At 36.5% G+C, this 16,656-nt stretch overlaps 1 protein-coding gene across 1 annotated transcript; it reads left to right on the forward strand.

The window, feature by feature from the left end:
• The first annotated feature begins 358 nt into the window (after positions 1–358).
• On the forward strand, positions 359–978 carry LOC135080223 (uncharacterized). Its single transcript, XM_063974905.1, has 4 exons — positions 359–457; positions 516–617; positions 676–777; positions 841–978. The coding sequence occupies exons 1-4, from the start codon at positions 359–361 to the stop codon at positions 976–978; spliced, it is 441 nt and encodes a 146-aa protein (XP_063830975.1).
• The last annotated feature ends 15,678 nt before the right edge of the window (positions 979–16,656 follow it).

Raw genomic sequence — 16,656 nt, forward strand, 5'->3', positions numbered from 1 at the left:
ACAGGGGGCTAGAGGCTATTGTGCGGTGAGCAGAAGATGCCGTGCGGCTCGCTGCCCAACCTCACGTCGGTCCACTTCCCCCCGCCGCACCACCTGCCGCACCGGACCTCGCCCGACTACAACCAGCCGAGATATGTGAGTAGCTGCTGTGGACTCTAATACAGGGGGCTAGAGGCTAATATACGGTGTCCAGAAGATGCCGTGCGGCTCGCTGCCCAACCTCACGTCGGTCCACTTCCCTCCGCCGCACCACCTGCCGCACCGGACCTCGCCCGACTACAACCAGCCGAGATATGTGAGTGTAGCTGCTGTGGACTCTAATACACGGGGCTAGAGGCTATTATACGATGACCAGAAGATGCCGTGCGGCTCGCTGCCCAACCTCACGTCGGTCCACTTCCCTCCGCCGCACCACCTGCCGCACCGGACCTCGCCCGACTACAACCAGCCGAGATATGTGAGTAGCTGCTGTGGACTCTAATACAGGGGGCTAGAGGCTAATATACGGTGTCCAGAAGATGCCGTGCGGCTCGCTGCCCAACCTCACGTCGGTCCACTTTTCCCCGCCGCACCACCTGCCGCACCGGACCTCGCCCGACTACAACCAGCCGAGATATGTGAGTAGCTGCTGTGGACTCTAACACAGGGAGCTAAGAGCTAATATGCGGCGACCAGAAGATGCCGTGCGGCTCGCTGCCCAACCTCACGTCGGTCCACTTCCCTCCGCCGCAGCACCTGCCGCACCGGACCTCGCCCGACTACAACCAGCCGAGATATGTGAGTGTTATTACTGTGGACTCTAATACAGGGGGCTAGGGGCTAATATACGGTGACCAGAAGATGCCGTGCGGCTCGCTGCCCAACCTCACGTCGGTCCACTTCCCTCCGCCGCACCACCTGCCGCACCGGACCTCGCCCGACTACAACCAGCCGAGATATGTGAGTGTTATTACTGTGGACTCTAATACAGGGGGCTAGGGGCTAATATACGGTGACCAGAAGATGCCGTGCGGCTCGCTGCCCAACCTCACGTCGGTCCACTTCCCCCCGCCGCACCACCTGCCGCACCGGACCTCGCCCGACTACAACCAGCCGAGATATGTGAGTAGCTGCTGTGGACTCTAATAGGGGAGAGTTCGGTATATTGTACCGCCGGGTAAATTGTACCACCCTCATATTTCGTAAAGTATTTATTGAATGTCTGTAATTGCAACACCCAGCGATACACAACTAAAATCAATTAATATCGGCCATGTGGTTTTTGCCGTGACAACAAACACGTGTGTTTTATTTTGAAAAGTATTTTTTCATTGTTTTCAAGTAACTTTTGACAATACATGTTTAGATTGTAATTTTGTTAAATTTAATCACAGGGTGTTTCTAATATATTATTTAGAAGCGTAAATTAGTGTGGATTACAATTATTTGAAACATTTTTCGGTATTTATAAGCTATATTTTTTACCGATTTTTTAAAAGCACTATCACCTAGTCGGCTAAATTGTACCACATCAAGTTGTATGGAACTTTACCAAAGGATTTTGAAATTTTTTTTAGTAAATCATATTTTGAAGTTACAATAGCGTAGTTATGTTTGACTAACAATAAATAAAAGCAAAAGACTGGCAAAGTAGATTAGGTACAAGTGTGCGTTACGATAAATTGGAATTACAAAACTTGTACTCAAAATCGTGATAACGTGTAAAGCAATATCGATTGTCTATGTTATTAACTACTGTTCCTCTTCGTTTCCTAATTTGTTAAGAATGTATCGTATAATATTTTGCCATAGTTTTTTTATAGGCTTGAAATTTATTGAAATCCAATTTAGTAACCCTGTGGTACAAATTATCGAACCGGTTGGCTAAATTGGACCGAAGCTCTGAACTCGTACTTTGTTGATTTGTACTAAATATACAACAATCATGTTAATTAATACTTATGAAATAGTAAGTTGAATAATGTATCTTTTATTATATACCATGGACATTAACAAAAACAAAAGAAAACTATGTGTAAAATGGGATTGAAAAAAACTGGTCCAAATTAGCGGACTCTCCCTTACAGGGGGCTAGGGGCTATTGTGCGGTGAGCAGAAGATGCCGAAAGTTTTAGGCTATGTCTGCAGTGACAGGTGCCTTTTTATATCGCTGAGTGCATACTCACCAGTCATCATGACTATTCCCACCACACTTTCCCACGATTGCGAATCATGTATAGCCAGGATCTACAACTTGGCCTCTAATAAAACCCAACCAGTGAAAGTTTAATAGCGGGGTGTGTCCCGCCAGAAGGGCGGGGCCTACCCACTATAACCCAACTAGTGTATCTGTAAAAGCCCAATGAACGAAATACGTCACCGACACTACGAGAGATTAATTACATTGTATTACATTTTGGTTTGGAGAAAAGTCAAGAGAAGAGAAAAAAGTGACAGTCGATAAAAAAACACATAAAAGAAAAATAATTTTCTCGCCAGCCAGGCGAGCGGCCAAGGAGTTTGGTCGTATGCGACCTCTACAATAACAATTTCACTAGGCCGTCATTAGACAGACCTGTATACCCAATAAGACGGGAGCTACGAGTTATTGTCCTGTTCGACATTCATCCGCTCTGTCCCAGGCTATGGCTCGCTTTGAAACGAACCGCACCCGGCCTCGAGGTGAATGGGCACTGATAGATGCTTTGCTTACCCTTATCACCCACTTGAACTGGAAAGAAGTCGATCCATAAGTTCGAACACCTATGTTCTTTTGATTAATTTCGTTGCGGGTCTGATGACAGTTTAACTTTCCCCTGAGACAAACATGGCCTTCACTGGTTGAGTTTTGTTAAAAACTTTAGAATTAGATCCTGACTACACAGGAGTTGTAATCGTGGGAATGAGATGTGGGAAGGAGTTCACATGTTCAATACGGTAGACTGGAGAAGTTAATAGCTAATGTTAAATTTTCTACAAGCGTACGAGGGGCGGCTGAAAAGTTCGCGGCCTAAGGTACTTAGCGATGAGTAATTAGCTTGTTACTCATGTCACTAGTTGCGACACTCAGTAGTATTATAAAAAGCAATCACTTATTAAGTTTGCACTGATAGTTCAATTTCTATCGAACAAATGACATCACCATGTCCGCCGAATCTGGAGATTTGCGGAATTTCGACACCGCGCGCCGCGGACATAATTCCTCGTAAAGAAGGAAAATAGACCGAAAGACATTTTTGAAGAGTTGTCATTGGTTCTTCAGGATTGTGGACCTTCATATACCATGGTTAAAAAATGGGCCCGACTATTTCAACACGGACGAGAGACCTGTGAAAACGACCCCTGCCCTGTCACGATACTGAGTGAAAGAAACGTTCAAAAGTCGAAAAAATCGTTCCGGCTGACCAAAGAATTAAATCGTGGCAGATAGCTGAAGAATATTTCTTTATGTTTGCGAGGCTATTGTACAGAAATGACGTGGGAAACTGACACGCGGATTGCTCTTTCCGCAAGACAACGCGCCCGTTCACGCTGCACGTGTTGCGAGGCCAAGCCCTGAAAGACACCGGGTTCTCAGAGATTGACCACCCACCATATAGCCAAGACCTATTACCTAGCGATATTTTCCTGTTTTTCGATTTGAAAAAGGACTTACGGGGCCGGAGATATGCAGATGACAACGAAATTAAAGCTGCGGTTGGTCGTCATTTTGAAAAAAAAATTTTTGGGTGGGTAAAAGGCATTGTATGCGAGATTTAAGAAATGTATTTCTTTTCAGGGAGATTATATTACAAAATAAAAAATAGAAACCATTTATTTTATTTCATTAAGTACCTTAGGCCGCGAACTTATCAGCCGGCCCTCGTAGATCGTCCATTAGTACAAAATGGTGTCACACACTATGAACAGAATTTTAATGGAATTAGAACAACAAAAAGTGAGTTAATGTAAAAATATATTAGCTGTTTCAAATATCATGGTTAATTGCAATGCGGATTTAACTTGTCCATATTAAATTAGGTCTCTTTTGAATAATGAAACAGCTCAATTTTACAAGAAAAAACTGCATTAAACAGATTTTTTTTATCTAAACAGGCTGCGCGAAAACCGTTGAAAAACGATTTCTCACTTCACGCCAAAATTAGGTACTATTGACTCATAAATAATGTATGATTTACTGTGTTACATAATGCGCCTGCATATGAGCTTGAAATATTGTTATCTAATAAACTATTAAAACAAACTATGTACGTTTTAGTGCGTAGTAAATTAGTTGACATACAAATACTTAATGTTATTTACCGCGTAGTAAATTACTTACACTAAATACTCCAATTTAATTTATGATAATATTTTGTGAACAAATTCTTAGTTATATGAAAATTTTCTTTGTTTACGATTTACAATCCTTTGTACCAAATCATATTACTGTGTATGTTTGTAAAAGTTGACTAGTTAATAGTTAGCGGATTGAACTAGGCTATTATTTAGGTAGGAGGGCGATAATTATAAATACTTTTTACATCGGGGTAATTAGTGGCCCCAGTCACTATATCGAAGTGCCCATACCGTAGGTATATGAGCATATCCTCGCATCGTAAAGCCACACCTCGTGCTGTGACGAGCAACTTTAATCATTAATGACATCGATCATTCATTTTTACGCCGTAGCTATGCTGGTACATACTCGGAATATGTAAAACTTACGCGAATATTAGTCTAAAGGCGCAACATGTATTAAATTTTCGTTTCCTCAGTAATTTTGATGCGCAAATCGCAACGCACGAGGCATTAAATTGGTAAAATTGCAATAGGACATACTTTTTGAATAATCATACTTTGTATTCTTGTGGAGTTCAATGCGCTCCGGGTTACGCTTTGACTTTGCATTGACGACAAGTGACCCAAAACACAGTAACTTTAATTTTAAAGTGGCCTAAACATATCTAGGAGAGACTCAGTGTTGGAGCCTATGCACACCAAGGTTTTTTAGGTCCAATGTGACAGTTGACACATTTTAGCCACAGTTTAACCAAATGCACGTGCGAAAAATCAGAGAGCATTGACGTCATTTGTCTTGTTTTGCACTTGGAGTTCAACGCGCTCTAGGTTACACTATAGTGCCTTTGCACTGAAACTCGCTGAACAGTGACTAAAAATACCTAAACTTAATCGTAAAGTGACGAAAACACAAGGTGAGACAACACGTTTTGTTGCCTATCTATGTAACTACAGAAAAAAAACGAATCTTGCAAAGTTCCTAAAGCTTGTCAAAAGTGTTACTTAAGGGCTCTCAAAACTTCGTTAAATCAATTTTTCTTTTTTGCCCGCAGAGAATGTCTTAGTTCGCTTTAATTACTAATTCATGGCATTCCCCAAGTAGCAACAGATTATCTTCATAAGGCATTGAAGATATCTTGAAGACTAGTAGCCTAATTCCAGCCGTTGTCTTGGCCAAGACAATAGTCGCACTCAAGAAATCTTGAAGTTATGCCCCAAGACAATGGTAAGCAAAAAAGGGCACAATCCTTTGGAAATCACTGAGACAGAGTTAAGACAACGCTTAAGGCAGACTTAAACCCTAATTAAGAGTGTAGTTTTAAGAATTTCTAAACAAGTACTATAATATAACTTGTAGTATGACTGTAGACAAGGAAATAGAGTTGAAGATATCTTGAATACTTATTTAAGAGTAATAATTATTTTTACAGCTAAGGTTTATTTAACTTCATGAAGAACTATGTAAGACACTTTTTATTAAAGAGGAACTTAATTTAGTAAACATTGTGATCTTTAACACTAAATCAACTTTGGATAAAGGTTAATGAAAATGGCGATTAAATTATTTTAATAACTAATTTATATTATTTCTAGAATAGACCGTGAATGTCATTTTTGCATAGGAAATATAAAACGCATTGTGGTTTCTCGTGTAAAATCAATGGATAACATTATAAAACAGGAGGGCCTTGAAAAAAACCTAATAAGATAAATAAAAATATTACGAAATTGTATTGTTTAAGAAAACTTTGAGGTTATAAAATAAGATTTTATTTTATGCAAACGTTCCTAGACATTTATGCAACTAGAAAAAGTGTAACAAAGACATACTTCAATTTAAATGTCCTCTTGTTATGATATTATTGGTTAATTTCTGATTTATTTTTTGTTACACATAGCTCATAATGGCGGTAATTCTAATTTGTCTTAATGTAGCAAGAATATAGAAGATTTTGAATTTGTAAGTTTAGTGAAGAAAGAGTTGAGTCAAGTTATACTTTACATAGTATTAGTTTAGAAACATTAGATTTAACTTACACTTAAAATTCACTTGATGAAGTATTACTTAAGTGCATATGGTATCAAGTAGATCTTTAGTTTTATTTAGTTAAAACTATATAGTTTTCATTCTGTCTCAGTCTTGCTAAATTATTGGTCCTGCTATACATTAAGGAACAATTCATTTACTAACTAATTTATTAATTACATGATTTCTTCCTCGGATTGTCCGTGTGGAAGTCGAAAATGGTTCTAATAGGATTTTAATTGGTTTTTACGTTTTAAGTTTTGTTATAACATATAGGGCGGGTAAATTGCACCACCCGCATATTTCGTAAAGTATTCTTTGAACTTTGTAATTGCGACACTCAGAGATAAGCAATTAAATGGCAATGCCAGATTTTGTATGGAAGGTGGCGTCTTTTTTTTTTTCGCGCGGCCATCGACCAAACTTTGTTTTTTGTTTACAAAATAGTGTAATAAACCAAACTTACTATGGCATGTATACCTCTAAACTCAGTCTGAACTGAGTTACGAGCATTAGAAGTTTAATGATTTTCATACTAGATTTGCTTTTTGCGCGCAAGTTTTGTAAGAAATTGCAACAAAATATTGCGCTATTTTTTTATTGCGCTGATTCTGCTGCATACTGATGTCTGGAGCCTTTTATGGATGGTATTGTTTGTTTACACATACAATGTCATTATTTTGTTGCAATTTCTTACAAAACTTGCGCGCAAACAGCAAATCTAGTATGAATATCATCAAACTTCTGATGCTCGTAACTCAGTTCAGACTGAGTTTAGAGGTATACATGCCATAGTAAGTTTGGTTTATTACACTATTTTGTAATCAAAAAACAAGGTCTGGTCGAAGGCCGCGCGAAAAAAAAAGACGCCAATTTCCGGCATTGTCTTTTATTGAATATCAGCCATATGATTTTTGCCGTATTAATGAACACATGACGTATTTTATTGTGAAAAGTATTTATTTAATTGTTTTGATGGAATTTTAACAATTTGTGATTTTGTTAAATTTAATCACACAGTATTTCTAATTTATTAAATGAGAAGATTGAGAAGCGTAAATAAGTGTGGATTACAATTAATAGAAATATTTTTCGGTAGTTATTATGTTAAGATTTTTTTAAAGGTAGGCCTACTGTCACCTAGTTAGTTAAATTGTATAATATCATGTTGTACCCAACTTTACCATACAATTTCGAAAATATTTTAGACAATATTTTAGTAAATCATATTTTGAGTTTACTTATCTATACTTATAATAAATCTGTAAAGAGGTCAATTCTGTACATGGAATATATTTTCAAAATAACTATTAGTGATCGATACTGATGCCAAAAATGCAATCAGTAAAATTTTTGTGTCTGTCTGTCTGTCCATCTGTATGTTCCTTATAGAAACAAAAACTACTCGACGGATTTTAACGAAACTTGGTACAATTATTCTTCGTACTCCTGGGCAGGTTATAGTATACTTAGGAATTCCCACGGGAACGGGAATTAGCGGGAAAATCCTTTTGTACGAAAAATCTAAACCGCTTAAGTTAGACGCTTGAAATTTGGCATGCAGGTATCTTAGTAAACTTAAAGCTTAGTTACAACAGGATATTGCAAAATTCCCACGGGAACGGCAATTAGCGGGAAAATCCTTTTGTATGAAAAATCTAAACCGCTTAAGTTAGACGCTTGAAATTTGGCTTGCAGGTATCTTAGTAAACTTAGGAGGCGTCCATAAATTACGTGAGACAATTTTGGCTATTTTTTAACCCCCCCGCCCCCTTGGTGAGATTTCATGAGATTTTGCCAGACCCACTCCCCCACCCCCCAATCTCACGTGAGATTTTCCAAAATGCCTATTTGCAATGAAATGAGATTAATCCATGATTCGAAAATATTAGATTTTATTTAAAAAAAACCGAACGGCCTAAAAAAATTAACTGAAATGATAAAACGAAACAATTTAGGCCCAGTTTTTTACTTTTAGTACAATTTTTAACTATTAGTTTACATTTAGTTAATATTTAAGCATTGGTAGCAAATTGCGGATCTAAAAACTGGGCCTGCGTTCACAAATGCAGACGGAGGATTTACTCTGTTTGTTGTGGAAAAAAATACGTGATATTTCTCGACATCCCCCCTCTCCCCCACGTGAGATTAAGTGAGGTTTTTCTGGCCCTCCCCCCCCCCCCCCTAAAAGTCTCACGTAATTAATGGACACCCCCTTAAAGCTAAGTTACAACAGGAAATTGCAAAATTCCCACGGGAACGGGAATTAGCGGGAAAATCCTTTTGTATAAAAAATCTAAACCGCTTAAGGTAGACGCTTGAAATTTGGCATGCAGGTATCTTAGTAAACTTAAAGCTTAGTTACAACAGGATATTGCAAAATTCTCACGGTAACGGGAGTGAGCGGGAAAAAACATTTGTATGAAAAAATCTAAACCGCGTAAGATAGATGAAGGGGGTAAAACGGGATCCACGCGTACGAAGTCGTGGGCGGCCGCTAGTAATAGCATAATTTAGTTTGCGGGCGACCGCACGCATTTTGTATCAAAAATTAATACAATAAGCTGCGCACGCAGGTGCATTACCTTGAATTAATAGGCGTGCGTGATCCTGTTTTATCGAAATCGTCCCGTTAAGAGTATTTTTTCTCAAAATGTACTAATTCTAGTCAAAAAGTAACTAACTTAATCTTCAGAAAACTATTTCTAAGACAATGGTCTTTAAAAAGTCCTAAGTAAATCTACGAATACTTTATTTACTTTGCAACACTTAAATAATACTTTATCTATACTATTTAGTATTAAGTGAGCATACAAAAAATCTTAATTTAGTAAAATAAGTTTTTTTTAACTTAAGCTAAGAATAACTTAAGACCAAATTATCTAAAGAATACTTAACTTGGTTTTGGGTATTCTTAATTTGCTTAAGTAGCGCTCGATGAAGAATATAAAGTCTTAAAGAAAAAAATCTCTATTCTAAGTTAATTTGGTTTTAGCTTAAGTGTAAATTTAGATCGGGTTAAGACAAGTAAGATTTTGCCATTAATACCAATTGCTACTTGGGTCGTTCGTTTTATCCAAATTACGTCCACTGGAAAAAACCACAACGACCGGACCTTCACCATGAGTCCACCTAGTTAGAAGCCAGCGCACACTACGGCATTGGGCATTAAAGTTTACATAAAAAAGAGTCTTAACCCCATGCCATACGTTCTAGAGCCCCACATCACCCGGCGCGGTGTCGCCCGGCGGCGGCAGCGTGTCCCCGGCGACCGGCGGGCTATCGCCGGCGTCGGGCTCGCCGGTCGGCGCTACGGTCCCGCTCGCTAACACGCTACACCACCCGTACGACCACGGCACGTCGTTGTACGACACACAGGTATGTTGCTGGCTGGTTTGGTGTTATTTTTTTAAATCTGACGAAATAAAAATTAGAAACTTTTTTTAATTTGCGTGCGTATTCCAAAGAGGTTACGTTTAGTGAAATAATAGTGCAAGAAATATCGTTATAATAAGTAACATCATCATCTGTTGTTTCAATCATGAAATTTTAATGTGTACCTAATTCCTAAAGAATACTAAGCTCCACAAGTTTTTTATTATATTTTATTCTAGAAAGATGTCCCATAGAAATGAGGGTTGTTTTTTCCTTTCCTATTAATAATTTGATTCATTTATTCGATTCAAAAGTAAATATTTTTAACTATATCAGAATTATCAGACAACATCATCAAATCAAAGAATCGACGAACTAATTACATAATATGCCAATTTTATTGTTCGGCAGTGTTAACTGTCAACCCAATCGTATGTATTTCATTAAAAAAAAAAGTTTAATAACTTGTTTACTGTTGATAGTACGTTTAATCACACATTGATTTGATTTTGATTTGATTTGATTTAAATTTTCAAATAATCAATCAAGTATGTTATAAGAGTATTCTTATTTGAATATAATTATTTTATATTCAGGAATTCAATCGATATTAATCATAGCATTGTTTTTCGTAAATGGCGCGTCGGTTCCTTGCTGATAACGGACGTCGCAATGTATAATGCAAACGATTGGACGCTGAATGAAAATTATTCCTACCCTGTTTTATAGACGCTCCTATGAATGCTTTTAGGCAAATTAAAAGCCGAATTCGGCTATGTAAAGACAATAGTAATCAATGTCAAATGTGTACGTTAAATTGTACCGTGAAATTTTAATGGTTGATTTAACACTGCTAAACCATTTACCTTCAAAACGAGCCATGTAACCTTATGTAGTTCTACTAAGTACTATTTTGGAACAAAATGTATAGTCTGATGTACTGTCAAAGTATCGATATTAGTTGAGCTTACTATAATTTGTTGTAAAATTGCACCTATCACCACTACATAAGAAGCTACAGTGTTATACTTTATGCACAGTTGGTCGTGCTATCAATATCTGAAACCAACCATTAAAAGTTCAACGTGTAGTATTGTAGTGTGAGTAGACACTAGATCTAACCAAAGCTTGGAACATGTAACTCGTGTCAGCTAAATTACTATCTGATAGGGATGTTAACATTTCTGTTGTTTTTTTGTTTTGTTTGTGTTTATTTGCTTTCTACACAATATCATTTTTTGTTTATTTCAGAATCACTTATCTGTACCAAACACAAATAATTATCTTCATCATAATAAGGTTCGTTTTCTTTTTTAACCTCCTTTTAAATTTTCCGGTTCATACGTTTTCTCCAGGCGTTTGCTTTTGAGTGCTTTGCGCGTCGGTGACACGCACCCTTGAGGATATAACTAATATCCTCGATGCTCACACACATTTTTAACAATTATAACAATTTATAAAGCTTCCATCGATGTACTGATACTATCTGCATGTATTAACAGTTATTCGCTTTAATCTAACAGCACTATCAAATTATTCAAAGCAATTTTTGCTTATGTCATACCATAATTTTATCACAGAACAATCTAAATAGTAAATTAATGTACTACGCATTGTGTATGGAGGTTTTAACTTATTACTATTCCAGTTGAATTTGTTTTGTGTACTTTTCCAGTCCATTTATTTACTCCAATTACACTCTGATGTATAATCTTGATCATATTTATGTATCGAATCTTTTGATGTTATTTTACGTTATTTTTTAATTCTTCTCTTTATTGGTGCATATTTTATTGTTCTGGGGTTGGTTATTATTTCTATGTTGGAACAGGTACTGCTTTTATTGTCAGGTAGGAAATTGTGCTTAAACTTAGCATTACTATGCATTAATATTTATTTTGTAAACTGTATAATATTAAAATTCATATTTAAGTGCCAAGCAAAGCTCGAAACCGGTTAATATTTCTCTAAATTGAATCGAAAATTTAAAAAATCCCTAGCATGGAATTTGTCAAATTATAATAATGAGGGTATTCGCGATTGAAAATCCGCCAGATGGCAATACGTAGAAGCGAGGTCCAAATGCTGCATGATTGGTTATTTTTGACATGACATTGACAGATATGTCAAAATCCACCAATCACGCAGTAGTCAGACCCTACATCCACGTCCCGCCATCTGGCGGATTTTTAAATCGCGAAAATCCTCATTGACTTAAAAACTGTACCGGTAATCGTGCCTTGGCACCAGATAAAAACCGTTTTAAACTTAATAAAAATTGCAGTTTTTCTTTGGTTGCTTTTCGTGTACATAGATTCGTAATGCTCAAATTTTATAACTATTGCCAAATGTATTTGTGAAAATTAAATTGTAATCTACTTATTTTCATTATTCATTTAAATACAAACGCTTCGCAGTCTGTTAACAGCGTTCATTTTACATTATTTCTAACAGCATGTCAAGCTTTGCCTCAATCTTAAAATAGTGTGACCAAAACCTTGAACTAACATTAAAAAAAAACATTGTAATCATGCATTAGTGCTTTAAAATTGACTTCTTACTTAGTCACACTGTTTTTTACCTAAACTCTTTGCAATAAAGTTTAATTTAATCTGCGTTGACGTGAACGTTTTGGCTGGTTACAGAATATGTCTCCATTGGACCAAGGGTGGATAACGTCAGGGTACCAATCACACTGTAGTCCGCCCTCGCAATATTCATCGACATCGAATATAAACATACCCTCACCGACGGTAAGTGAATAATTCTTCTTCTATCGTATGTATTGTAATGTCAAAAAGGTCACAACACTCAACTATGGTGTCATAGATTGTGAACCGATCTACGCTTGCTTTTAACCGAAATTAATTGAACTGGAAAGTTGGTGTCTTTTTAAATATAAAAAAGTTTAATTTCAACCCAACTGCTTTTTAATAGCTTGGGAAGTTACATATTAATTATTCAAATCACTTCGATACGTGTCAGTGGAAAGACGTGGTGTCACTGTTCGTAAATTTGTATACAATATAAATAGAAAACGTTAAATTTACGTCAGAGGGACAAAAAACTTGCTGTTACTCGTTTAATCCGCTTTGAATATTTATACATCAGATACTAGTGTCCGACCGAATGTTCGGTTTCGGTTTCGTTTTCGGTTGAGTTTCAGAAAAACACGAGTTTCGGTTTAGTTTCGTTTTCGGCGGCAAACTTGCCGAAACTACAACCGAAACCGAATGTGCATAAAAGTATAATAAAGTTTAATCTAACCTATTTTTTTTTTGGTTCGCAAATGCTATAGGGTGATTGCTATAGTAATTGGCCTGTACATAGTTATTGGCCACCTTGGCTAAAATAAAAATAAACAAGCATATGTACGTTATTAAGAGTGGAAAAGAGACACAAATACTTTCTCTGAGCAATACGCTGTCCAATGTAGTATGTCAGAGTAAGAACAGATGGCACTCTAAACAGCAGAAGCTTTCTTTCGACAACGAGTCGTCCGAGTAGCCGCATGCTTGTCAAAATTTTAAGGTAAATATTTATGAATATTGTTCGTAATTTAATTGTTTTTGCTTGTTATAGTAATTTTACTGTTTTTTTGTAAAGAGATAAATGGTAGCTTATGTAGATAGATTAAGTTACTTGGTTTTGGAATAAAATAACTTTAAAATTATACCGGCCAATAACTATACCACGTTTCAATTTATTTCAGTTATTGGCCATGGGTGGCCAATAATTAAATTTTACTTTTATTGTATTTTTATTCACGATTAAGTTAATTTAACCCTTAAATATTTGCTATTAAAATACTAACGTCCTAACCTATTAGGATCAGTAATTAGCCGGGGGGCCAATTACTGACACTTATGCACGGCCAATAACTATTTTTATTGATTTACTTTACCTAGATTGTTACAAGACGCCGTAGGTAACACAGTATACTAAGGTTGGTATAAGTAGTTGGAACAGAAACACTTAATCAGTTTAAAAAAATAAAACAAATAATACCTGAAATGCAAAACAATGAATTTTTTTTATTCTCTATCGTTTGTGGGACTATTTATTATAAGCAAAATGGATTGGAAGCGGAAGTTACAGATGAACCTGAACCTGTAAGTCGGGAGAAAGAATCAACATTGAGTGAAATAGGAGAACTTCAAACTAGAGATAGAGAAAGAGAGACAAAAGACCCTAAAACTGGGACCCAAGAAGATGAGATAGGTACTTGTAGACGAACGAGAACGACGAGATGAATCGTTGGCCCAAGAAAAGGAAATAACAGTTAATGAAGTAGCGTTATCTGAAAATAGAACACAACAAAAAATAAATTTGACGACCTGGAAAAAACTGAAACAAGGACTACCAATACTTTTATTAGTATCACAGCAGAAGTACATCCACTACCGGCTAAATTGACGAAAAAAAGACAATGATCACTAAAACGTACATTAAGGTGAAAGAAATAGAACGAAACAACTTTGACTTAATAGAAATAGAAAACGAAAACTGTAAAGAAACTTTAGAAGCAGAAAGTGGAAGCTATGCTGATCTCATCACTTTTTGCATCACGCCAACAGGCAAAAAATAAATCAAGTCTGAAGGACTTTCTACGGATTCCCCCAGAGCCAACTCGAAAAGGGAAGAGAAATATATCGCGATTACCGTTTCACATATCAGGCCAAAATATCAGAGGATTCTGGAAGAAAAAGCTAAAGAAAAAGAAATCCTCGAGAAAGAAAAAAGGGAACGAAAAATTGAAAGAGAACAAAAAAGAGAGGACAGGAAACGGAAAGCTGAAGAAAAGAAAACTGCTAAAATAAAAAAAGTAAGAATAATGTATCTGTATCCAATCAAATCTGTAATATTTGCAAAAAGCTTATAAAAAATAGACTTTTAGTATGCTCTGAATGCACCGTGTCTTTCATAAATCTTGTGCAACAGCATATTCCTGAAGAAGAAGGAGACAGTTATCTCTGTTACAATTGTTACAATGTTACTGAATGTACTGACGATGATGAGATAGATGAAGAAATCGATAAGAGTGATACTGATGACGAATTCTTAGCTAATCTTAAGGAAAGACAAAATGATTTAGGATTACAAAGCGTGAAGTTTCAGTGATTTTTATGGGTTTTTTTTCGGTGGCTAATAACCTCAGATCATAGAAAGAGAATAGATATGAAGTCGCGCGTAACTACAACGAGAACCAGTGTCCCCACATTTCCCCCACCACAGCTCCCACACACACATTCAACTGTGTAAAAACAAAGCGACTGAGAGTCTACGACAACATGTGCAACCGGCTTAAAAGTGCTGTGATTGGCCAGAAGGCGTGCCTTATGGCCAATCAATGGCCGCGTGACGTGACGCACACTTTGAAAAAAGCAATTAGAGAGAAGAAAGATAAAATGGAGTCGATAAGATATCGATACTTTAAATCCTGGGGGCAAGCCTCGAAATTGGTTTAAAAAATGCTTGTATGAAAACCTTTTTATTATTATCCGTTATTATTATGTTCTTTAACGATTTTTGCATGATAAAGGAGTCAGTTCCATTTTGTATGGACGAAAAACTCAGAATCAATTATTGGGACTAAATGAAGTTACCTTATATTAATTTACCCCAACCAAAGCTCAATGTCGTTATCGATGGAGTATAGAAGTTATAGACTGACAAAGTTTGTATGAAAAGTCATGGGTTAAGTAGGTACTTGCGATTTTTACCAGTATTTACAATATTGGTAATATATTATTATTTACTTTAATAATAATAACAGGATCACTGTAATTATTATTAACTACTATCGCGCATTAACTTTTTAATTATGGCGAAATTCGTACCGCCTATGTTTATCAAAAATAATGCCTATATTAGGCTTTCAACTAGCTCTTATAGTAATTACATAGTTGACAGTTACTAATCCCTTCTACTATTGTTATTGTTTTTGTAAAAACTTAAAAATCGCAAGCAACTCATGATTTTTTCATTCAAAATTAGAAAATAGAAAATAATAATTTACTTCTATTTATCGATAATAGGAAACCGTATTAGAACACGAGCCCTGCACTATGTTACGACCGGCACATGCGGCCGTACTGTGTATTTTCACGCGTCAGTGGATATCGGAAGAAATAAAATACATTGCGCAGTAGTTACGCATGACATAAAGTGGTTGCTAACTAAATCGTCAATGTACAACGTGTTTGAATTTTTATCACCACTAATTTCGATATCGCAGTAAATGTCACGGCACTGAATTCGTTCGTAAAAATGTTTAGTTTTTTTTATTTATAAGCAAAATACCAATGGATTTGCAATACTCACATGTGGTAAATGACTTCATTGTTCCTGTAGTTCTTCGTTTCACTTATGTTATTGCACGTTACGACGCATTATCCAACAATATCGGAGAACATTTCCTCAGTACGACTGAATCGCGACTAACCTGGCGTCGCGGGCGATGTTCGTTTCTGGGCATATCGCGGAGACACGCGCCACGCCCCCGTTTCACATCTATTCCCTTCTATGATCTGAGCTAATAACTGTACTTCTAAGAGCCAATTACTGTGTTTTTGGGGCCAATAGCTAAATTTAATGTGATCTCTGATATTTTTAAAATTATTATTGTAATTCTTATCGTATAACACCAAATAGGTACTAGCTTAAATAGCAGCAATATTGTTTTCTCATAATAAAATATAAAAAGTAAACAAAAGTCGAGTTTTTGTTACATTTTACACAAGTTAACTTACACAACGCTCTTAAAGGGCCAATAACTGTAGCAATCACCCTATAATCAATAATCAGTCAGTCTTTATTGTTTTCTCTTTAAATTGCATTAAAATTGAACTTATAAAGCGCCTTTTTACTCTAAAACAGTGTTTTTCAACCTTTTTCATGTCACGACCCCCCTAGTATGAAAAAATATTTTGCGACCCCCCGACCGATCGCTTTTTTTTCGCGCATTTTTTAGGGTTTCATAGATGTTGTAGGGA

This window comes from Ostrinia nubilalis, chromosome 17, assembly GCF_963855985.1.
Source record: "Ostrinia nubilalis chromosome 17, ilOstNubi1.1, whole genome shotgun sequence".
Lineage (NCBI taxonomy): Eukaryota > Metazoa > Arthropoda > Insecta > Lepidoptera > Crambidae > Ostrinia > Ostrinia nubilalis.

Excerpts from the sequence above, each read along its gene's own strand:
- LOC135080223 (XM_063974905.1), top strand. The coding sequence starts at position 359 with ATGCCGTGCGGCTCGCTGCCCAACCTCACGTCGGTCCACTTCCCTCCG. Across the intron at positions 618-675 it reads ACTACAACCAGCCGAGATAT|AAGATGCCGTGCGGCTCGCT; the intron begins GTGAGTAGCTGC and ends TGCGGCGACCAG. Across the intron at positions 778-840 it reads ACTACAACCAGCCGAGATAT|ATGCCGTGCGGCTCGCTGCC; the intron begins GTGAGTGTTATT and ends GGTGACCAGAAG.